Source organism: Callionymus lyra, chromosome 13 (genome assembly GCF_982586985.1).
Source record: "Callionymus lyra chromosome 13, fCalLyr1.hap1.1, whole genome shotgun sequence".
In the NCBI taxonomy this organism is placed as follows: domain Eukaryota; kingdom Metazoa; phylum Chordata; class Actinopteri; order Syngnathiformes; family Callionymidae; genus Callionymus; species Callionymus lyra.
The window spans coordinates 14,201,898-14,226,038 of NC_141830.1; the positions used below are offsets into that span (position 1 = coordinate 14,201,898).

General features: G+C 40.2%; 1 protein-coding gene across 1 annotated transcript; it reads left to right on the plus strand.

Annotated features, from left to right (window-relative positions):
- Nucleotides 1–374: 374 nt before the first annotated feature.
- On the plus strand, nucleotides 375–24,051 carry emilin1a (elastin microfibril interfacer 1a). Its single transcript, XM_087805533.1, has 12 exons — nucleotides 375–630; nucleotides 14,453–14,569; nucleotides 15,189–15,385; nucleotides 15,713–15,812; nucleotides 15,881–15,989; nucleotides 16,051–16,224; nucleotides 17,101–18,381; nucleotides 19,466–19,880; nucleotides 20,113–20,238; nucleotides 20,630–20,647; nucleotides 20,733–20,867; nucleotides 21,957–24,051. Exons 1-12 carry the CDS (start codon nucleotides 503–505, stop codon nucleotides 22,274–22,276), a joined length of 3,120 nt encoding a protein of 1,039 aa, XP_087661659.1. The 5' UTR covers nucleotides 375–502; the 3' UTR covers nucleotides 22,277–24,051.
- Nucleotides 24,052–24,141: the final 90 nt, after the last annotated feature.

Consider the following 24,141-nt stretch of genomic DNA (forward strand, 5'->3'; position numbering starts at 1 on the left):
AACAGGGAATTTTTAAGGACACCATTCTAACATAGAAGCAGTGTTCTATAATTCCCAGTGTATCAAAGGCCCTATGAATAGAAAATGACCTGCTCCCAGGACCAAAAACAAGCCCCCGGGTCGGCCTCCTGCTCTGTGTGTTCCAGTGTGTGAAATCACTTGAGAGAGGTGGAAAATATCTCATGATGCCAGTGAAATCCACTTGAATGGAAATGAAATGGCTTGTGTTGAATTGAGTGAGGGAGGGAGGGAGGAAAGGTGGGAGGAGGAGGAGGGGGGAGACACGTTCATGGAGGGAGAGAGGGAGCGAGAGAGGAGGAGGAAGGGGGGTTTAGGGCTGGCATGACGGCTCCTGGATCACTGACAGGAAACTTTTTGGAGCTTCACACTCTCGCGGAGGCTCCTCTCAAAAAAATGCACTTGACGGGACTTTGCGCGAAGTTTCATCACTGAACAGAAGCCTGGACTTAAACTCACGGAGCCAGAGAGATTATTGTGAGTCATGGCCGCAGGAGCGAGGATGGGGACCCTGTTTTACCTGCTGCTGGTCACGATGGTGCGCCAGACCTGCGCCCTCGGTTACGTGGAGTCCACCATCCAGGGCGGACACCGGGCTGCCAGCAGACACAGGTGGGTGAACCTCCGCGAAACACGTGTTTAAACTTTTATAGCATTCGTTTGACGTCCAGTGAGACCCCCATAATCCCGAGGACCCCGATTTAAAAAAGTGCGCTTTCTTGACATCCCAGTAACTCAACTTAGTAAGATGTTTAATTTTCTTTTTTACAAAGAAATATAAACACAATTAATGTTGCTTTCATGCTCTAAATAAGGTCGCATTAAAGCGAGGGTGGTCCCCGTTTTTTTTTAGACTCCCGCGAAGACCCCATGGGACCCCTAAGGGTTGCATGAATGCACCGTTACCACTATTGCTCACTCAGTACGTGAAGTTGCTTTAAAGCTTCTTTGTGCTGTGAAATTTGATTAAAAAATAAAATAAAAGTCGCAAAACCTTGTTCAGAGTGTGTTTGTATTTGAAAAGAACAAGGTAATGAATGAAGACTAATCATATCATTGTTTTAAAGTAGATATACACGTGGCGTGATGAATACATTTGCTTTAAAAAAGTTATTTATAAATAGACAAAATCGTCTGGTTAAGAAGTCCAAAAGTCTTGTCACAATCTCAACTCCAATAATCTTTTGTGATCAATGCTCGTGTTTTGTCACTATGGACTTTTATTTAGTTCTGATTATTAATTAAGAGTCTTATATTTCCCGCTTTGGATGTTGGCAATTTACCTTTCACCATCCCATCTTCGGTCTCGTCTCCTTCCTTTTTATCTGGAGTTGGGTCGCGGGGGCAGCAGCTTCATCAGGGAGACCCGGACTGTCCTCTTCCCCAGCCACATTTTAAAGCTCTTTCAAGGGAGCGCTGAGGCTTTCCCAGGCCACCAGAGAGACATACAAACTCTAAGACAAAATAAAAGTAACAAAAGACAAATATGGTCTCTACATCACGTCTATTGCTCTCTATAACGGATGGTTCTGGAACAAAACCCAGGATATAATGGATTTATGATTGATTTATGATTTAAAAATAGGCTAAAAGAACTAGAGCTAAGACCTCTGCCAAGCTGGTTGTTTTTAAATTGATATTAGCCAAAACCTGTTTCGAATAACAGACAAAGTAGGAGCGAGAAGGAATCAGTAGTGACAAATTCCCTAAAACATTTCAGGATCCTGATAGTAATTCAGAAAACCACCATTTCTTCCATCATCTGTTCCTGGTTTTCCAGTTGTTTTTCCAACAATCTGGCTGGTGAGTCGGTGGTGAGAGATCATTGTTAACATGGAAGGTTCCAGTTGGAGATATCAAGAATAAAGCGAGGTTGTATATTATTAAGACACATGTCTATACACATGTTCAGATGAATGTTGATCTGTTGAATTTTTCCACTTCAGCCCAGTATCTTCTTTTGTACAGTGGTTTCTTGTACTTTTGCTGATACTTTCTTAGACAAATAACAGCTATTTTACTGCTAAACTCAGCATGAATGTTTATTTTCTTTAGTTGATATGATAACTATATAGATGAATTCAATTTGAGTCTTCCACCACTTCTTTCAAAAAAAGCTTGTTTAAATGATTATTCAGAGAAGTAGTGCGTTTGCATGACTAGGCTCTGAAAAAGCCCCTTCTACTGGGAATAGGTTGTGACGTAAAAATGATTTAGGAAAATATGGAGTCACTTTCAATTTCAGTGGGAATTTATTTCTGGCCAGTACTTCCATGACTTGCCTTCCTGATGATGTGTCAGTGGCTGAGGAGGTTTCTGTGATTCACAGGGGCCCGGGACACGCTGAGACTCACAAGGATTACGGTTGTGGAGAGTTTTCTAGGAGAACCAACGGATTAAATAACTCCATTGTTCCTTTGATGGACGGGAGTTTGTCATAACAGCAGAAATCTTTCTGGTCAGGAAGGATTGAACTGTCTTTTGTTGGGGTAACTTGAGATAATCCTGAAGACAAACGATGTGTAGAGGCCCCAGTTGGTCATTCTGGGTAAAGTATTCGTAAGTGAGTGGGTCACTTCTTCAAGTTTAACAAATTTTCCTTCAGGTATCGATACCTGTAAAGTGTAGATAAGGCAATTATTGTGTTGTGCTTCTTTGAACTATCAACTATCAATTAGAAGGCTTTTTTAGTTTCTACTCTCAGGCAACTTTCTCGTGAATCTCTATTGAGGTGTTTGGGGTCTGTGTCACATGGTCTTATGTCCCACCTCATGGTCCTTCATACTTCGACTGCTACACATGTGATCATTCCTAGGATAAGCAGGTGAAAATTGGCATTCAAAGGAAAAGTAGTGATTCAATATTTACCTCCAAATATATAATTTTGTCGCCACAAACCGACCTCTTGTCCATGTCATGGTGTGGTCAGGTTTTGGAACCGAACATCACCCCAAATGACATGCCGTGGACTCATTTAAAGAAGAAGAATAGGCGGCTGGTTATTGGATTTTTCGCGGAATGAATAACAGGGTGCGAGACCATCTACAGTACCTCACATGTGGTCTGTATCCGCCTGCATGCCTGCATGTGTTTATAGTTAGCGTGTGTGCACAAGGCAAGCCGGGAGTCTGCGAGTTGAGCTTCTGAAATGTGAGCTTCTATCGAGTTTCTCACCACATCAGAGCGGAGCTGGCTACTGCAGGGATCCTCAAAAGTGATGAGACATGGATGGTTCACCACTTTGGTGGTAGTCGGAGCTGAACTGGCGAGGAAAAAGAAAACGGAATGGAAGAAGGAGCACAGCCTGTTGGGAAACAAAGTCTTTGATAAGTTTCTGCCATTGAGCAAAGAACTCAATCAATACATTCTATAGACAAAACAATCTGGATAAGAAACAGAAGTGACAAAATACATGAAGTATGGAAGGATAACCGGTAAAAGCAAGGTTTAGAAGAGAGGGGTTTGGATCCTACACCCCTTTCTGGATTCAGTAGGCGATGAAGAAGTCAGCATGGTTCGACTGTCATGTACACACACACACACTGATACACACAAACACAGTGTGACACATCGGTCAGAAGAATTCGCTGGCCCGTGGCTGTGCAGTTTGCCCCCGTGACATCTGTTTGAACTGGATTGATCTGTTTTGACAGATGTGTGAAGCATTTCTTAAGCGGGGCGGCCTGTAGAATGAACTGATGACATCCAGCCCAGCTCTAATGGAGGAACCCAGTGCAGTCTGACATATCTTCTGCCAAAATGTCAGGGATTTGTATCATCCAGAGAAAGGAGGATGCGTGTGTTTGAGTGCGGATGCAGGTGGAACTGTTTTAGCTCACAGGAAGTTAAGATGACAGGACGTTAGATCACCACAGGGGGGAGTCCTGAGCAGATGCACCTCAAGCTACATTGTCATCCAAAGCTCATCCATGATGATACTATTATTTTGGCAAATATTAAAACTTAAAAATGAATTGAATAAATAGACTAGGATGATGAATTTGACCTATTTTCCCATATTTTATGTCAACCTATTAGCAGTTGTTTTTATCTTTTGATGTAGGATATAAAACATTTAATGAATTTCAACCGTTGTTGTGTTTTCTCTGTTTTGAGTAAGAATAACTTAAAAAGAAAAACAATAACTCGCTAACCAAATAAATACTACAACCTGTACTCCAACCTTCTTTTAATCACCACTCTTTCTTCCTCTCACTCCTTCTTATTGAACTAATCAATTGAACTAATCAAAAGCATCATAGAAAATTTCCCAAAAACAGGATTCATGTTTGTGCTTTAGTAAGATTAATATAAAGTCTTGTTCTAATGTAGTTTTGACTAAAACATCATCGCTGATCTAGCTCTTAATCTCTCTCTCCAAAAAGGACATTTACTATGCCAAACATGCCACATGTGTCACACTATACTGGTTGTAACTCTCCTAGCTTGTTGTTTGTATCTCTAAACCATTCATCAGAGGAAACAATAAAAGGCTTCACTAAAACAACTTTGTTTATAATAACGACGAACACAAATGGGAGTGATTGATCCTCTGGGACTTTAGTGCTGCTGAATTTGTAAACCAGGTCAGCAGAGTTCAAACACATTTAATTTCTCTTTTCATAAACAAGAAGGATCAACTCAGTTTCATTGCATCACCACTTAAAGTCGCTTTAAAGTTTTCATTTAAACGCTGTTAGTTAGTGCAGCGTGACAGCCTGATGTACTGTAGGTTAATTATAAGCCTTGATTTTCTTCCAGTCTCTATTTCTTCACCAGGACTGAATAAATCATGGATAAGAGACTTTGGTAAATGTAGGTCACAGCTAAATCATTGTGAACATGGAAAGGGATTGTCAGAAGTAATTCAACTTCACTTCAAACATTGTTGTTCTATTGTTGGACTATACCAACTTTCGCTGGTGTGTTTATTTCTTTCCATAATACATTTTCTACATCTGGCGCGAATTATGTTTGTAGAAGTACTGACCTCTGCCAAGAAGGTTGTGTGATCGTACGTTTATCTGTCAGTAAGCCAAAATAACCCCAAAAGTGGCTGAACAGAATTAAATAAAATTGTGTGAAAATGTTGATAGTTAGACAAGAAATCAAGATTAAACAGTCGAACGAATGAGCTTGAGCTGACGACACAAGCTCCTGCTCTTGCTCACAGCTACTGAATTTGTCAAGCATCATTGAGCTTATTATTATATGAAAAAACCTACACAAGAAAGACCATTTATATGGCACTTTCATTTGACCTACAGGATCTTATTAGAAAGTCCACAGAGAAAAACCCATTATGATAGAAGCAGCGAGCATGAAGTCCTTTGAAGGGCCTTAAGGCCAGACTTACCTGAGACCAGTAATATAGCTCAAATACTGCTGAGAGTCCAAAATGTTTCATTTAAGCATAAAAGCTGCACTGGCAGCTAAATTAGAAAAGTTAACAAGGAGAAATCTGACGTTTAAGAAACGTGACATTCCGACAAACAATCCAGGAAAACTTGATTAGCAATCGGAGGCTGATTACAAACAAGGAAAAGGTGTGACACACTCTTGGTGGAAACAGGAAGCAAACAAAAAACATCATTCAATAAATACTGAGGTCATTACTGAGGCACATTTGTGCGTTTGCATTTGAATTTAAAGTGCTTGTTAGAAAGTATACATATATATATACATATATGTGTGTGTGTATGTGTTGTTTGTATGATCTTTAGATCTTACTTAGTCTTTTGACGGGATCAGAGACTGAACTGTCACGATGAACGATTGAAGTCTGGCTAAACATGATATCAACTCATCAGTGGCAGCACATGGAGACTGCAGAGATTATCTGCTGTCGGGACATTAGACTTTATTTTCCCTTCTGTCTGGCTCTGTTTTAGATATCATCTGTTTGTTTGACTATCTCTGCTGCCTTCCCTCTCTTTTGTGTTTTCCATTTTACTTTGATTCGGCACCTGCTTCCTGTGGGCTCCACTGTTCTTCTCCACGATGTAGAAACTCGTTTATTTGATTTGAAAAATATGAGGTGAGTTGTGCTGCGCTAACATTAACTTTTCTCAAAATCTCAGATGTATGAAAAAGGGGGTTAAATGATCTTAAATTTGATCTTTAGGCAACTGTATCTGGATGTTCTGTTCCATGTTAGTCTTTGTATCTTTGTCTTTGTTGTTTTTCTTTCCTTGACATATGTTCTTTGTCTTTGTCTTTAGACTTAGATTGTGTCATCTTGTTCTTCCTCTTTATGTTCTTCTTATTTTATTTTTTATGTATTATTTTTTATTGTTTATGAAAAATTGCTGGCTATTGTAAAAAAACAATTTCCCAAAGGAGACCTCCTGAGGGATCAATAAAGTTTTACCTTACCTTACCTTACCTTACCTTACAAGGATTGAGGAGGTAGAAGTTGAGGTAGAACAAAGGTAAGGTAAGGTAAGGTAAAACTTTATTGAACTGCTGCTTTTATAACGTTGTAACCCAACAAAATCATTAAGGTCCATGCTAATGATAACTATCTTGTTTTCATGCCTGTTGCTACAAGAGATAAATATTATATACAAGATAGTTTTTTGCATTTCTTACATTCATTAAAACTCAATTTTCACTTGGCATTTGGTTTAGGCTAAAATTAGCTTAGCTTAACAAAAACATCAGTTACACTTTATTTATAATTTCTTTACTCAACAACAATTTATCCAAGATCCATGTTTTTCACATTTTCTCTAAAGCCCAAACAATAATGTTAATTATGTTATGTTACCAATAGGTTTTTATTTGTTAGCTAGACCTCATTTTGTGTTGCATTTTTGGCGAGTACTCTTTTTTTATTTCAGTGATGTTCTATACTCATGGGTGAATCTTCATCTCCTGGAAAGACCGTTTTTCATTCACAATTGTGTCCCCAAGGCGATCAAAACACCAGAATGCCACAGTTTCTCACTGGGCGATGAGACTAACAGGATTAACTCCAACTTAAACACATCTTGGACAATAGCAGGATAGTTTGTTTGAATTCTTTTCTGCTAATAAGAAGAGTAAATAAATCTCCTTGTATATGTTAAAGCCAAAAAAAGGGTTTCCAGTCTCAGCTATTTTCAATTAATTGTCATAGTTCCCAGCATGCTTTGAACCTTTGTTACACTATGGATGGATAGTCTTACAATATTTATTCTTTTACTTATTTGGAGATTTACTCGAAAAGTTTCTTTAACAAACTTTTTGTTGAGAATTTAGAGTGACTTCTTCCATAAATGGCCAAAAAGACAAAAAGCCACACTGTTATCCTCAAGACGGTGACATATATCTTCATGACCGCCAGGCTAAACAATCGTAGAGAAGTTTACACGAGTCACAATGTCTCCCCATGTTGGAAAGAGCCGTCAAAGTGTGCGTCAGTTTGTGTCAAACTAGCTTTAAAAGACTGAAAGAATGTGTGCCTGCCATTATGGGTGTTTGTCCGTCGGCGTGCGCTCACTCGAGCATGAGTAAGTGCACTCAAGTGTGTCTGTTGTCGTCTGTGACAGTGTGTGTACAACTGTGTGTGTGTACAGGAGTATACCTTTACAAGGATGCCGGAGCGGTGCTTGACCTCTCGGTCACAGTTCAAACACGAAGGCACACCCCTTTTCCATGGAAATCATTCAGTGTGCTGTCGAGGCCTTCCCTTGAAGCCAAATGAAAGCCCCCCTGCAACAATAGAGACCGCCGAGAGCTTTCTTTGTTCAAGAATTAAACTGCATCCCCCCTTTTTTTCATTCTTCCATTCCTTCTTCCGCCCACTTAGTCTCTATGCCACTTTTGTCACCAAATATTCAAGGCTTGACCCACAATTCTCCTCTGTGGGACTCACGGCGCGATGTTGTTCAATAAAGTGAACCTGGTGTGTGTGTGGGTTGAGATGTCAGGCGACGGCTTCCTGCCTGTCGCAGAGTTTTTGTCGGTTTTTAAAGGAGGTGGATTTTATTGGGATGCTCTGACAGGTGGAGGAGTTTCACTCACACTGAGTCGTTGTGCAATAAATTAACTCACTTTCGGCCAACAAAAGTTGTTCTGAAGTGACTAAGTAAAGAAATGAATGTGGTTTACAAGAATATGTAATACAACTATTAATATTATTAGCAAGAAAAGCCTGTACACTTAAATATTAATGATTTATCATACAATTTTCTCACTTTACAGTCTAAAAGTAATTCATAAGCATATCCAATTGTCCCAAACATATAGTTTTCCCTGGTTTTCTATGTTATTTCCATCTTAATCTCATTTATTTTAAGAAACATTTATTTATTCTACTCTTGCTATTTAATGAGTCCATACTTGTTTTGCTTTTTTTTTATATATTAACTGCTGTCAATCACAGATCAAATGCTTGCTTGAAAGAACGGGGATAAAAATGCTTGGGATCTGTTTTCATAGAAAAACCCAACAAAAGCAATATAGCTCTTTTATTGCACTTCCTGTTTTTATAAACAAAAAAATAAACATCCTGCTGTTACATGATACAGTTATGAGAGTCAGATGTGGGTATTGAAAGAAGAGAAATTCCTTCTGAAAACTATTCATGAGAAACAACCACACATTCAATCGTAGATACTTGATAACAGTATACCCTTAATTGATCACATCTTCTTGCTTGTGTTTGAAATCTAAGATCTAATCTAATATTCAACACTCGTTGAGTAAATTAAGTTAATTATTTATGCAGTTTGAGTCTACATACAAAATTATTTGACATAAAAATGGTCTATTTATTTGAATTCTTATCAGATTATTCTTCTACAAATGACAGTCTTGGCCTGTCTTGGTTCCCTCCTCCTTACCTTAGGCCCACATTGTTATTACTTACAGAGCCAGTATCTAAAATGACATCTTGAATAAAATTCAAGGACAAAAAATCTTGTACATTTTGAATCAAAATAAGGGCCACAAATGGCCCCTGGGCTGCACCTTGCACATGTTTTTCTTAAAGTTATATATTACCTTCAGAATTCTACAAAGTTATGTGTACTGACAGAAGATTAAAGCCCAAGTCTGAGGCCATTTCTCTTGGAAGAAAATAGATGAAAAGTTTAAGAGGGCTACTCTCTTGAAGAACCAATTATGGAGCCTCTCTGAGAGGTAAATCTTTAGGACTGATGGCATCAGGACGTTTTCTTTAGAAGGCTTTTCTGGCAAGGAGATTGAAGAGTGAAGCAGATAGTGATTAGATCTGGCATGTGAACTTTTGGAGTTCTTTAGAAAAGTTTAGGATCTGGCTGCAGAGAGGAAGGTCAAGTTTACTGGCCATCGGGACCTTGAGGCAGTTGAATACATAATAGTGCAGTATTTATTTATTCATTATTGTACATACATTTGTGTGTTTATTTGAAAAGTACTCATGGATCTGTTTTTTTTTTAATGTTGAACTGTGTGAAAGATAATATCTGTGGTTGCAATCCAATATTTTCCCAAACACACTTTCTGCCATTTCTCCCGCAGCTATTAGGATCAATGGGACTTTATTGGATTAGTGTAAGGAATGCTATATAGTTATTAAGAGAGGGACAAAAAGGTTCACTGTCAGAAACACTCATGTAGATTTGTGTAAAGAATTGTGCTGTCTCTAATTTTTAAATTCACAATTAGTCGTCCTCAGTCAAATATAAAAAGTCTCTTTTATGGCTTTCCAGTAACGGACGGGTGGAAAATGTCATGGAGCTGCGCAAGCTTGTTTGCACGTGGATGCAGTTGAAAACATCTGTGTCTGCTCATGAGCGCGAAAAGAAATAAAGCGGGGTTATTTATTTAAGACACTGTATCTGCTCTCCATCAGTGCAGTGGAGTGTGAACCTCAGCAGCTTTATGTTTTCTAACCTTCACTGCAACAGAATAATTAATTGGCGAAAGGCAAAGAGGTCTTGATTCATTTCAAAGTCTTTATCCCTCAGGTTCTGATACAAATCCTGTTGGAGATGCTAGATTTACCGCCGCTGACTAAACACCGCCGAGCCGGTTCTATCAACAGTCTGCGAGCAGACAGCTGTGATTTCACATCATCGCCGGGTCAGACTTAAAATGTGCCAAGCTGTGAGCGAAAACACACGCCATACATCTGCAGTATCACGGGCCGCAGGACGGAATATTTAAGAAGTCGATTCGTTCAGCGCCGGAGGAGGTCGTTGACATCGCTGCGAACCTTTTGAAATACACATAAGCTCCGTGAACCATGTTTTGAATACATGATGTGTTTGATTGCAGCCAAACATGATTCAAAAAATGAGTCTGACCTCAGGCAGATCTCCCGCCCACTCATGATCATTATTACTTAACTCAAGCTGGATTTCATTGTGTGTGTGTGTGTGTGCACAGAGAGATGTGGAGTAAATGCATATCACTTTTATGAAAGGCAATTAAAGCAATCAGTAAAAGCAAAGATTATAGGAAAGTAGTGTAATTCTATCCTCAGCCATTTATTACAGGAAGCAACTATTGTAATCTCCCCTCGAAGCCAGTGGGTTTTACATTTGAGTAATGAGTTCATCGTTGACTTGTTCCATCAGCAGTTTAAAGACCAGATCCATTTGAAACTCCTTTTCCTGGTCTGTTTCCTTTTTTTTCTACTTCTCCTTTGCATAAGATCTTGTGGGGCTCTCACTATAAAAATGTATTTGGCTCAACAGCGCTGATAACTATAGACCCCGGTGACCTGGATGATTTTCTTTTTTTAATTTCGAGATCCTCATATCTTATGACATCCACTTTTAGTATTATTTTGAAGCACCAGTACTTAAACTTACAAGGACCAGTGATGCTCTCCAGTTGTAATGGCGAAGCAGTTCTTTTTAGTATCTTTGTTTTCACTCAAATAAGCAAGTGTTTTTTCGAGTATAACGTATCACCTATCAAGATATGAGTATCTCAAGATAACATTTTTTTTTCACATCCATGTCACTTCCGGGCCTCCGTAGATAACCGCTTATTTCTTTATATCTGTAAAAACAGGGTAGACTAGTAACTGCTACATTATAACATTATTGACGTGAATTGCAATAAAGTGTTATTTACACACAAAGCATGTCCTTTGAAGGAGAAGAGTTTGACAAATGTTGTTCATTTGAAGAGTTTGACAAATGTTGTTCACAAAAGTTTTAAGCAGCACTACCGAAGATTGAACGTATTGGTTTCTGGCTCCCTCTTCATTTATTGCAGTGTAATTGCATTGTTGTAAAAATCACATGGATCTCCATCGAAATCACCACACTTTGCCATGAAAATCTTTTGTTGTGAAGGAGGTGTGAGATGTACATACATTACTACATTTATGATGGTATGATGGAACTAAATGCAACTGACATCTCCCACCAACTACTGTCAAGTAACTAGGTTAGGTTAAAATAATAGTAGGACAGTTCTACGGTGCGAGTCATGACTGTCCAAACTGAAACCTTTTATATCAGAAAATATGAAAAAGACATTTCATTTTGTGGTTTACTTTGTTTCAATATTCCAAATAAGATAAAATGTGATGTGATGTTGCTGTTAGTACCTTGTGATTGTTCTTCACACAATTTAACTCAATTAACTGTGGATCTCTGTGAACATATATATACTTTAAATGGTTACAAATACAACAATAGGCAGCTCTGTGTGTATTCCACCTTGTATTCAGAGGGTTGTGTGTCACTTTGTGCGCTTCCATTGGGTTTTGCTGTGAGTTTCAATATCAAAACATCTGAAAAACCTCTTCATAAAATCAAATAAAGTTTTTTTTAAGGTGTTTCTGTTGACAAAACTTCGTTCGCAGTTGACCTCTGGAAATATACTCTTCTAGTACAGCTCAAATGAACTCCATACATATTATTTATCTCGGTGAGAAGCCCTCCGGTGTTCTTAAGGACAAACACAGATGAACCAGGCTGAAGTTACGTTCCTCCCACTAATGACCGTCTCATCCCTTTAAGAATTATACCTTCTTACAGTTGATTAGATTCCCAGCATTCGAGCCGACAGCGCGAAACAAAAGTGAGATTTAGTCCAAGTCTAAATGACTTAAGTACTTTTCTGCATCATTTGATCCTCAGACATTACATATACAGTACATGCTGAATCCTCATCATAGAAAAGTAGGTCCACAGTTTGGATGCTATGAAGGTTACTGCTAGCTCTCTTTCATGGAGTGGTCTGGGGGTTCAACAGGATCAAATGCTGGACTCTTTATGTGGGTGAGATGAGCTCTGGAATGAAGAGGAGGATTTGGGTGAGGAGCATCATTAAATCAAAGAAGGAGGGAGGGTACGGAAGGATGTAAAAACATTTTTGTATGGAGAGATTAATCAGTGAAAACGTTTTTCTTCATTGTTCTGTAAATATGGATTTATCCGTTTCTTGCTAGTCCGTCATGAAAGTTAACATCGTTTTAGGAACCATAAATCACTGTTGGTCTGAAACAAAAACATTCTCCTGTTGTTGTTAATAAGTTTATCAACAAATAAATGAGGCACAAAGAGTTTTTAGACAGAGTCGAGCTGTTCTTTTATCGCGTCCTCTTTTCCCCACAGTGGGTTCGGATCAACATGGTTCTGACACTAATTGCTGCCCTTCATCTCTGCACTGCAGACAGGGATCGGACTTAATTTGACTCTGATGAATGAAGACTCAAAGACACCCGTGTTTTTTAAAATCTGTCACAGGTTTATCTGTGGGTCACATCTACCGGGTCAGAAGAGGTCACTGAGAAACATCCTGAGGACATATTGACTTGCATAAAGATCATTTCTGTTTTGTCATCATGACTTCTTGTCCTTAGAATTAAGTGTTTTGCTAAATACATTTATAATAACAATTTGTTGGTTTGGACAGTGTTCATGTAGTAGAACTCTGACATTTTCTAACAATTTTCTTCAATAAGAAACTTTGTCCAGCCGACCCGCTCGAGTGAGTGTCATGTGACCAACAAACTTCTTTACAGCAGTGGGTCATACAACGTAATCTCTTTTTGTAAACATTTATGACATTGCAGTAACACTGTTCTGATGTGTGAGGGAGCCCAAAACCATATGTAAGAACTTACGCTTTGTGCCTTTAGTGAATCAAAAACAAAGTTTAAAAATGTTTCAGGTGGTCGCTTTTGATGATGTCATCACTTCTAAAGACACAAGAACAATAACATGCTGCTGGATATGCTGGTCAATGAAAAACAGACTTGAGAAAAACAATATAGAAATAGAAATAGAAATAGAAATAGATATACATATACATATACATATACATATACATATACATATACATATACATATACATATAGATGTGATTGTAGATAGAACAATGTATTCAGAGAACTACCTAGCTTTACGATGGTGCAAAATAGAATTTAAGAACATTAAAAAAGACCAGGTAGACAATACAATAGAGAAATCATAACCAATCTAAGCATCTTATTTTTATTTCAAAGTTTCTCATCTTACATCAGCATATCATGATGTCACTTGTTTAAAAATTGTTTGAAATGTTTATGCACAATTTTTTTTTGTTTTAAGTCATGGAAGAAAAACATGTAGATGACATCACCAGATGTTCAGGCAATCATTTGATCGACACAAGTTAAAAACTGTGGGATAGTTTATAGTTTCATTGTTTGTTCTTGATCTTATTGATGGTGAATTGTATGTAATCAGTAATCACTCCAGTAACTCTGTGTGTATGTGTGTGTCAGTGTTGTATAGAGGCCAGAACACAATTGCTCCCATTGTGGAAGCGTCCTTCTTATCCAGACCTGATCTGACATTTGTACTGGAGGACAATACCACTCAAACGTTGTACGGAATAATAATCAGGAGTTCAGATATTGATCTCAAACCTCAGGAGTCTCACAGTCAACACTCCACGTTTGGTTTTATTACTCAAATCTGTCTTTTTGCTCTGCCAGGAAACTTCGAGCCGCAGCGTGTGAGAGTGTTTGTTAAAAAATGGCTTTTACATCTAAATTCTTCTATAATCGACCGTTATCCTTGTTGAGTCTTCGATGGAAGGCGATTTTTCCAAATCCCATAATGCAATGCAGCAACATTTTAAGGACATTGATCAAGATGTTTTGGAGAAACTTTAACTTTGGGAGTTGTTGTCACCCAATGGAAGTTTTACTTCTAAGGTAGTATCTATGACCAGCAGTATTAGAGTTAAGTGTACCACCATCTGCAAAATGGGGATCCTTGAGAAAACAAGATAGCAGGGCCGAACAAAGACCATCTTTCACCCCCACAGTCCCAGTGCTACCATCCTGTTCCCCTACAACTTAGGATCAAACTTTAAACTTTTATACTTAATGATTTATGATAGTATTCTATTTAATGTTTGCCTGTTATTTGTGTAGTTGGTCGTCCTCGACACACTATGTGTGTGTCGGTTAATGGTAAAGCTGTGTACTCACTCCCTCCCTGTGTGCTGGCAGGAACTGGTGTGCCTATGTGGTGACACGCACCGTTAGCTGTGTGATGGAGGACGGCGTGGAGACATACATCAAGCCAGACTACCAACGCTGTACCTGGGGACAGTGTCCTCGAGTGGCGTGAGTACACACAGACACACACACACACACACACACATCTCTGGAATAATCCTCCTTCAGTCTAGCCGCTCTGACTTCCTGTTCTTAATTCCTGAGAACTTTCCCCTTTTCCCTGCTGATGAATAGTCATTTCGCTCTGCTCTTCTCGTTTGGTTCTGGTCCCTGGAGAGTCCGGGCCGGTGCCAGGTCCTGGTCGCTCTGCTGCTCTGCCAGATCATAACTGTGTGATTATAGCGCTTGTTTTCTGTGCCGATTTGAAGCTCCCTGACAAATCGCAGTGAAGTTACAACCTATGAACAACAGTCGTGTGCTGTAAACCACTTTAACGACTGTTGAGAAAACATGGATCAAACGCCCTCTTTTCTACTTTGACCCGAGTCTTGCTGCTTGATCCCTGCAGCCTCCACCTAAACCTGGGTTATGCCAAGAATGAGCAGAGAGCAGTTCCAGGCACCGCAGCCCAGCCTCCTGCCCAGCAAAACAATCTCTTCTTTATTCTCTAAAGTCACTCAATTTTTATGATTCTCCTTCTCTCTTAATCCTCCGAAGCTCCTCCTTCTTCACTTGCTTTCTCACGCTTCAGATAACCACAAATCCAAATCCTCAATTTGACCCTCAGCTACCGGACGTACCGGAGGCCGAGGTATAAGGTGGCCTACAAGATGGTCACGGAAATGGAGTGGAAGTGTTGCTATGGTTACTCGGGAGACGACTGTCAAGACGGGCCAAAGGTACCCACAAACACAGGGCGCCCCCGTGTGACGCACACAGGCCACAGCAATGGCAGCAACCAGAGGGGTGGAGATAGTCGGAATGGTGAGAAGCAACATTTCAAATGTTACTTTGGCAGTTATTATTATTATATTTTTGTTTGGTTTGATTCTTAATTTTATTATAAGATTTATACAATTGTTTAGTATATATATGGTGTTTGGAGCTGTTTTTTATTGCTTATCTTGTGTGTTATCTTATTTCTTTCTTTTATAAAATCCTATGTTGTCTTTACACATAACATATACAATGTTTAATTCTGTTTTAATGTCAGAAAACTTGAGGGCTTTTACAGTCTTTGCTGACTAGTACTGAGAAGAATACTGTTGTGTAGCTGCCTTCTCTAAAAAAAAGAATGTTCTGTATCGTCAGTTGACAGTGAGAAGATTCGTCAGCTGGAAGAAACAATCCGTGGACTGTCGAAGGATCTTCACAACCTGCATAACACAATAAACAGCATCAACCAGAAGCTGTAAGTGTTAAGATGGTTATACTTGTATCTTTTCAATTTTGCACCAACAACGCCTGTTCCTTTTTCAGTCCAAATCTAAATGGTGCCATCGTGCCCTCTGACTCGGCGCAGCCGCACATGAAGGACACCATCAACAACATCCAGACCAAGCTGGATCATCTCTACAACAGAACACAGGTCTCTGACGTCTCTGAGGTTTGAAGGAATATGTATTTCTAAACAATGCTGATCGTCGCAGGTCCACGATCAAACCCTCCTCAACATCAACAACCACCTGGTGAACGGAGGGAGCAACGACCTGGACGGAGCGTCTGTGGGAGGAGGACGAGGAGGAAACCAGCTGACCACGCTGAAGGAGGAGATACTGACCGAGCTGGAGAGGAGAGTGTCACTGTCCTGCTCCTCCTGTCAGGTGACTCCACATTATTGATGTTTGTTTGCTCAGGGATTCATTTTAAGCATCGGTAGAAGGTGCTCATTCAGAAACAAGTAGTGTGTTTTTGTATCGGGGTGGTATCTAAGTGTTGACACTGTTGGTAAGGCCTATGCGTTTATTTTTAATTTTGTGTTGACGTTGTTTGTGGTTTGTGTTCATCTTTCTTGCTTTAGAACATGTTTCGATATTTGGTTTGTGTATATTTTTCTGTACGTGTCGGGGTGTGTGTCTCTGGTTCTGTATTGGAGTGGTATGTGTGTTTCGGTGTTTGAGTTGCACATTGGAGTGGTAGATGTGTATTTCTGTATTGAAGTCGTGTACTAAAGTGGAATATGCTTTTTGTGTTGCGGTCATTTTACGGTAATTTATAAGTGTATTAAAGTGGAAGGTGCTTTTTTCAGGGTGATTTGTGTGTTTTTGTTTCTGTGTTTCTGGATCAGTGTTACAGTTGTGTGTGTCTTTAAGTATTGCAGTGTTTTATTGTAGTGCTATGTGTGTTTGTTTCTGTGTTGAGGTGTTTTTTGTATGTGTCTGTGTTGGGGATGGTTTGTGTGTTTGTGTCTGTGTTTCTGAATTGGAGTTGTGTATTCAAGTGGAATCTGCGTATGTTTCTGTATCAGGGTCATGTGTGTTGGTTTCTGTCTTGGGCTGGGTTTTATGATGCGTTGGTACGTTCTGTTTGAGTGTGTATATGTGTGTGTGTTTGTTTGTTTTCTGCGTTTGTGTTGTGTATGCTTTGCAGTCGCATGGATGACTATAATCGTGTTGTATTCATTGTACAAAATCAGAAAAGGTTTGAATAGAAAACATATTTTGCTCTTTGATCTTATGAATGTTGTTGTCTGTGTGCAGGCCGGGGTGGAGGACATGAGGCGCCAGCAGCAGGAGGACAGAGAGAAGATCCAGGCTCTGGAGAAGCTGATCAGCTCCATGGACCAGCACATGAGGAAGACTCTGGAGATCTCCCGCAGCGAGACCGAACGCTCGCAGGCCTGCTGCGGCAAGGTCAGCGACCTGGAGAAGAGGGTGTCCGATCTCCAGGTCCAGGTCAGCAGCACGGCCACCAAGTGTGACACCGTCAAAGGACGTCTGGATAAGGAGCTGGCCGGGACGGGGGGAGGGAAGGGGCGAGTGACGGAGGACAAGTTGAACGGCCGACTGAGAGAGCTGGAGAAGAGGCTGAACAACACCATGAGGAAGACGGAGCAGAGATGCACCAACTCTGGAAACAATCTGAAGGACAGCGTCTTGAGGGACTTGGTCCAACTGAGGAACATGGTTCTGACCCAAGGTGACGACCACACCTTTAAAATCGGCAAGCTGGAGCTGGACGTGGCTGTTCTGGGCGACACGGTGACTGATCACAGCCGTCGCTTGGGTCTGCTCGAGAACATCACGGGCATCCTGGACAGACGCTTGACATCCACCGAGACCATGTGCAGCGACACGTGTGGGTCGACCGGGAAAGGACAAAAAGAGACTGAAGAGTCCGTCAAGACCCTAGAATGGAGGGTCGTTGCCAACCAGGAAGATATCCAGAGATTCAACACCAAGTTAAACGACCTGTCCGTGTCAGGTGACTCGCTGACAGACAAAGTCATCATCTTGGCAGAAGACGTGAAAAAGATCATCGCTGTGACCGGAGAGAACGGAGAGAACTTCAACAAGATCCTCACAGAGGTGGAGACGTTCGGTCGAGATGTTGAGGATTGTTCTGTTTGCAGCAGCGTCGAGGGAGACCTTCAGTTGTTGACCAACTACACCAGGACCGGACTGGACAAGTGCCAGGAAGAGCTGTCGACCCTGAGGGGGAGAGTGGACTCTGGAGAATCCCAGTGCTCCCAGGTTTGCTCCAACCTTCAGGAGGAAGTGGGACGACTCCGAGAGGAAGTGGAGGAGTGCACCAGACAGTGCAAGGTCAACATCAACGATCTGAAGGACAGCCTGGACGGTCACTCGGTTCTGATCGGAAGACAGGGAACTCATCTGAAGTCCGTCGAGGGAGAGCTGGCCGGGGTCAAGGTGACATTCAACTCCATCAACCACACTTTGAAGGGTTTTGGAAGAACCGTGCAGACACATGGGAACCAACTGACCGATCTGACCGACACCAAAAACAACATCATCTCTGAGGTAACAGGATATTTATACATGTTTGCTAGAATAAGTTCTCATGACAATTGGATTAGATTATTTTTCAAGAACCACGCGATAGCCATGTGTGCATAGATTACAACAAATGTCAACGTTTAAATTATACCTGGATCTAAATTTATTGATTCGACATTTGTATGTTGTTACCTTAGATATATACTACAGGTATATATTTCCCTGATATTTATACACACACATGGTCCTTTTTACACATACATTTATTTTAAATATTCAATCCTCCAATATTGTTATTTATGTTCAAAAATGTCTACCTTTTATTTATTATTTACATTTTTTTTTATTTTTATTTTACACATTTTTTAAGGTTATACAATAATGGGAATTCCATACTTACATTGCATTAAAGCAATAGAACAAAAATACATACTTTGTATTTAGGCAGTCAGAGCATGGGTAGCACTTAGCTTAGCAGCAAACTAGCCATATTAGTTTTCACCAAAACAAGTGGAATCCTTTCCGCTTTGTTTTCGCTGCATCTGTTACCACTTAATAGTGTTTTCTCTTCTGAATTATTTGCATTACATCAGCATCTATGTTAGAACTGTAGCATAAGCTAGTAGTTAGCTGCTGTATTTAGTATAATAGACTGTTGAATAAATGAATAAGAATGAAATAGTATAATAATATTTCACTGAATGGGTTTATTTGTATATTTTATGGTGAGAGATGAAACTGCTAAATCTTTCTAAATATCTGCAGTGATATTGATTTCCAGGCCTGCAATATTACTTTGTTGCTGCAGGATTAACTCTTCACTGTGGGATAATAAACTTTGATTTTCCCCTTGAGAAAAGATCAATCAACTCTTGGTTTTAATAGCTAGTTTTTACACGAGTGAGACGTTTCACCGTGAACTGTGTAAACATGTTGTATGGCAGGACAATATGGCTCACTGTTGTGTTAGTATCATGTGTTCTAATAATGGTATTACTGCAGTATTATGCACTTGTTTGAGTTTCCTGGCAGAGAGGGTTTGGATAATGATCTTTCGTTTGAAGTCCAGAAGGCATGAAGTAACATTTCGGATGTGTTTTTTTTGAAGGTGGACAAGTTGCAGAAGGAGGTGTTGGAACACATTGAGGACTCACAGACTCGATTCAACAGCCTGGGAAAAGAGATCACGGAAATAAGAAGCAACTTTGCGACAGAGGTGGGGGAGTGCCGGCGCTCCAGCGACGGTCTGGATGGAAGACTCACCAAACTGGAGGGAGTGTGCGGACGCTTGGATTCCTTCTCAGACAGCCTGGACAGGCTCAAAGAGGGTCTGGACTTGCATGTGTCCGGCCTGTGGGAGTCTGTCAACGATCTCAATGACACCGTCGCGTCACATGGAAAAGACATCGACAACATCCAAAATGTCCAGCTGCACAACGTTCACAACAAAATAGACAAGTTGAACTCCTCCGTCCTGGACCTGGTCAAGGAGTTCCATCACTTTAAACTGCAGGATTTCAAGGGTGAGTCACTCGGGTCAGGGGTCATGTGATCTCAGAGCCAAAATGATTGTTCAGCTTGAGGGAGGCAGGGTCAGGCGTTAGTGAAAATAAACCAAAGACAGAATTCTAAAAATATGCACTTGAGAGTTTATCTTCAGGAGGAGCAGTTTAGCCAAGTTACACCAAGTTCACAGTCTTTGGCCAAAACTATTAATGGAACATGTTGTGTCTGACTTGAAAACTTTCACTTCAGGTCCTCCTGGTTTAACGGGCCCTCAAGGAGAAAGAGGCAAACAAGGGGTCCCCGGCGCTGTCGGACAGCAGGGGATAGTCGGACCTCCAGGCATGGACGGACAAGAGGGACCTCTCGGACCACCTGGTAAGTGCCTCAGACTATGATTTATTGAATATTAAGATCCTTCATTCCTACCAACTTTATCACTGGATAATGATTTAAAACTGGGATGGCCAAGACAAATACAGACAGACGGACGGACAGACTGTTATAACTGTATTGATCCCTTGGGAAAATGAACAAAGCATTTAAATATGATATGAAAAACCAAGTTTAAATTTAAAACTGAATAGATAGTATAAATAGTAAAAATGTGTTAAACAAGATCGTTCAGTTCTGTCAGAAACAGTTTTGCATCATAGTTTATGTATTTTTACACTGACCTTATGAGGGCCACATTAATTAAATCAAAGGGCCAAATGTGTAAATATTACTTTTTTATTCCTTTCATTAATGTGTTGTTTTATTTTTTCAGGTCTCAGAGGAGAACAAGGTGAGAGTATGAGTTTAATAATCAAAATGAAGTGAAAGTTTTCCATCAACCTCTGGTTTCATTGAGAATCTTCTCCCTCCTTTAGGTCCTCCTGGTTCCGACGCCCACGTCCCACGTCTCTCCTTCTCCGCTGCGTTGACTCGACCCATGAGAAGCTCGGGAACTATCGTTTTCAACGAAGTTTTTGTGAACGAAAACAGCGCCTACAACCCCAAGACAGGTGAGCCGGCACTTAAAGTGATAGTTCGGCCAAAATTCAAACTTCACTCGTTTTCTACTCATGTCGACAGTAATCTGTTCCTTTTTAGATTTATAGAAAAACATTTATGTACATTTGAGTGAAGCAACTGAGCGTCCAGTGGACCAACTTCCTCCAAAAAGGCAAATACAAACATCCAAATACCTCCATTCTGCTCGTCTATTGGAATTGTACCCAAAAAATTAAACAAGGTTATATTTTACGCTCGTTTTTTTGGCAGACTATTAAACAGTAGCAAGTTATATAAACTGGAAGTACTCTGGGTAATATCGCAAGCACTTCCAGCGTAGACTGGTTTATGGCACTGTCAGTCTTTAAACATCTGCTACTAACCAAAAAATATAGACTTGTTTAATTTTGTCCGAGACAATTCTTCACATCGAGGCTTCAATAAAATGAACAAAGAACAGATTACGCCGAAAATAACATGCGGATGAGTAGACAGTTGGGTGAACTAACTTACTAACTTTAAGATCAATTTAAAAAGATAAAAAAATAACTTGAAGAAAATAAAAGCAATGAAAACCATTTGGAATTATTTTCATTATATAAGGAGCTCATATGATCATCATCTTTAGTTTGTATGTCTGCAAAATATCTTTGAAAATAGATTAGAGTATTTTAATGGGACTATCTTGATAAGGTGAAAGTTTTTTGAAGGTCATTCACTTGTATCTCCTCAAGTTGCTGCTTCTGACTCAGAAAGTTCTCTTAGGAACTATCAAAAACACACTGTATAAAAAAAAAAAATGTAATGAGCAAAATCAATCTTACCTGTTACCGTAAATTGCTGCTGAACAAACTTCCTGGTGGTTTCAAGACTACCTAAAGGACTTTTCTGGTTTGATTCCTGAATCTTGGGAATTGTTTTAATTGATTTTATTTTTCAACATTTTATTTTGATCGCTGAGTGAATCTTTTCTTTAATAATTATGAGCACAATACAAGGCAACATAAGTGCGATATATTATTAAAAATGTATTTTTATGGTAAATAAAGTGAGCAAAATGGACATTTGAGTAAGTTTTTTTCTTTTCTCTCCACGTCTAGGTTACTTCACAGCTCCGGTCAGAGGGAAGTACTTCTTCAGCGGTATCCTGACCGGCCATAAGAACATGAAGATCGAAGCCGTGTTGTCCAAATCCAACACCGGCGTGGCCCGGGTGGACTCGGCCGGTTATCAGCCTGAAGGTCTGGAGAAGCCCATGGCAGAAGCCAAACACATCCCCGGAGCTCTGGCCGTCTTCAACATCATCCTGCCCATGGAGGCCGGGGACACGGTCTGCATCGACCTGGTGACCGGGAAGCTGGCCATCTCCTCTGAACCTCTGACCGTCTTCAGCGGGATGCTGCTGTATGAGACCCCTTGAGTCCCAGTCGGGGGAACTTTGAACGTGGACTCGGCAGCGGCAGAGCCAATTGACACTGGATGGTCGGCGACTGAGAAGAAATGAAGAGAGTTGTATAATCCTGTGGTCCATAAGGTCACGCAACCGTTTGGCTCGAGAGCTGCTGTGGCGTCCGGACGGAGGCGGGATTGTTTTATTTACAGATATTGTATATTTACTGAGCAACAAAACTTGAATTATGGTCATGCCGTTACTGCCATGACGTGTACAGATGATCCACCATAAGGATTCTCTCGCCTGTCAGACATTAATTACATTATTACCAACATGTAGACCTCAAGTATTTCTGCACAAGTGGGGAGGAGGTCCTTATCTGCAGTGGTCAGTATCTCAAGTGTCAGCTTCAGCTGTTGAAGTGCATTATGGGACGTGTTAGGATGGTGGTATTGTACAATCTGAATGTACAATAACTAGGTTCAAAGAAACAAACAGCACTGAAGGATACATCTGGTGCTCAATAAACACTCACCAAAAGGAAAAGAAAACGTTTTATAATCCATGAACACAGAGGGTAGAAGTTAAGACATGTGGCACCTGCTGCAAGGACCAAAGCTAATCTAACATCTGCAACTTTCTGAGTTAATCATCAGCCAATCATAGAGAAAGTGTTCGAGGAACAAAACAGGAAGTATAAATAATTGTAATGAATTCATCAGCAGTTTGAAGTGCAGAACTTCCTGTCCTGGTCGTGAACAACCCTCCGCACACACTTGTCGTAACCACATGTGACCAGGTGCTGACCACTGCAGTGTGTGTGCGATTGGTTGTCTGTCGACAGGTGCCCCGTTGGATGGGCTGGTGATGGGTGGTCATAATGTTATGGTCTTCATTTCGTCGTTCCCTCTGATGCCACAGAAACGTTACAAGAAATATTTATTAGCCGACACATATTTAAGAGTAAAATCATCAGAGGAGGTTTATTAGCGTTTTTATTTTTATATCCGCTTTTCATTATGAAAGCCATGTAGTGCAGCAACTACATTTGCAATGGAATGATATTTTAAAAATCTAGTGAAACCGTTTTTTTTTATCTTTGAATGTTAAATTCATCTTCTTCGTCGAGCAGGTTTCTTTGTTCTCTCCAGTGGGAGCCGCTCACCTCACTCCATATGACCATCGTGGAAAGAATGTTGCAGAGAATTTAAGGGGCGAACAGAGTTTAAACTCCTTCTCACTCAAAGCAAAGTCACCGACAGTTCGGCTGGATTATTTAAATCCAGCCAAAACAACAAAAAAAGAGGCTATTTTCAGACGTTACCTTAGAGAGGAGGAGGAGGACAGATGGAGGGTTGGAAATATTAAACTCCAAATAAGGTCGATCTCAACATCTCGGAGTGTTTTAGTCGTGAGCTCTTAATGTTGCTTCGTCCCGGGTTGGAATTTTTATTTAAAGCATCAATAACAGCCGCTCACGATCTCTCAAGGTTTGGTTCTATTTATAAAAGTCTGTGTAGATATTCACCGGCACATGCATCACTTGTTTCTATGAGGACTGTACATATTTAATATCACTTCACACGTTTTTTGTATGTTTTTGCTACGTGTTTGTGATTTAAGTGGTAAATACAGAAACATTGAGGGGAAACCTGCTGTGTTTGTTTTTCATCCCTTCTTCCTTATCTTCTCTCAGAGGGACAGAAAAAACTACTTTTTTTTTTCATACCACCTGCTTCGACTTTTTGGACTTGATTTTGTGATTTATATATGCCCTGTGAGTGAGTGATGAAACTCTCCTTAGCCCTTAAAAAACGATAATTTCAGGAAAACAAATACACATTTTGTTTATTTTCTATGGTGTTCAATCAAAACATACAAATGATGTCTAT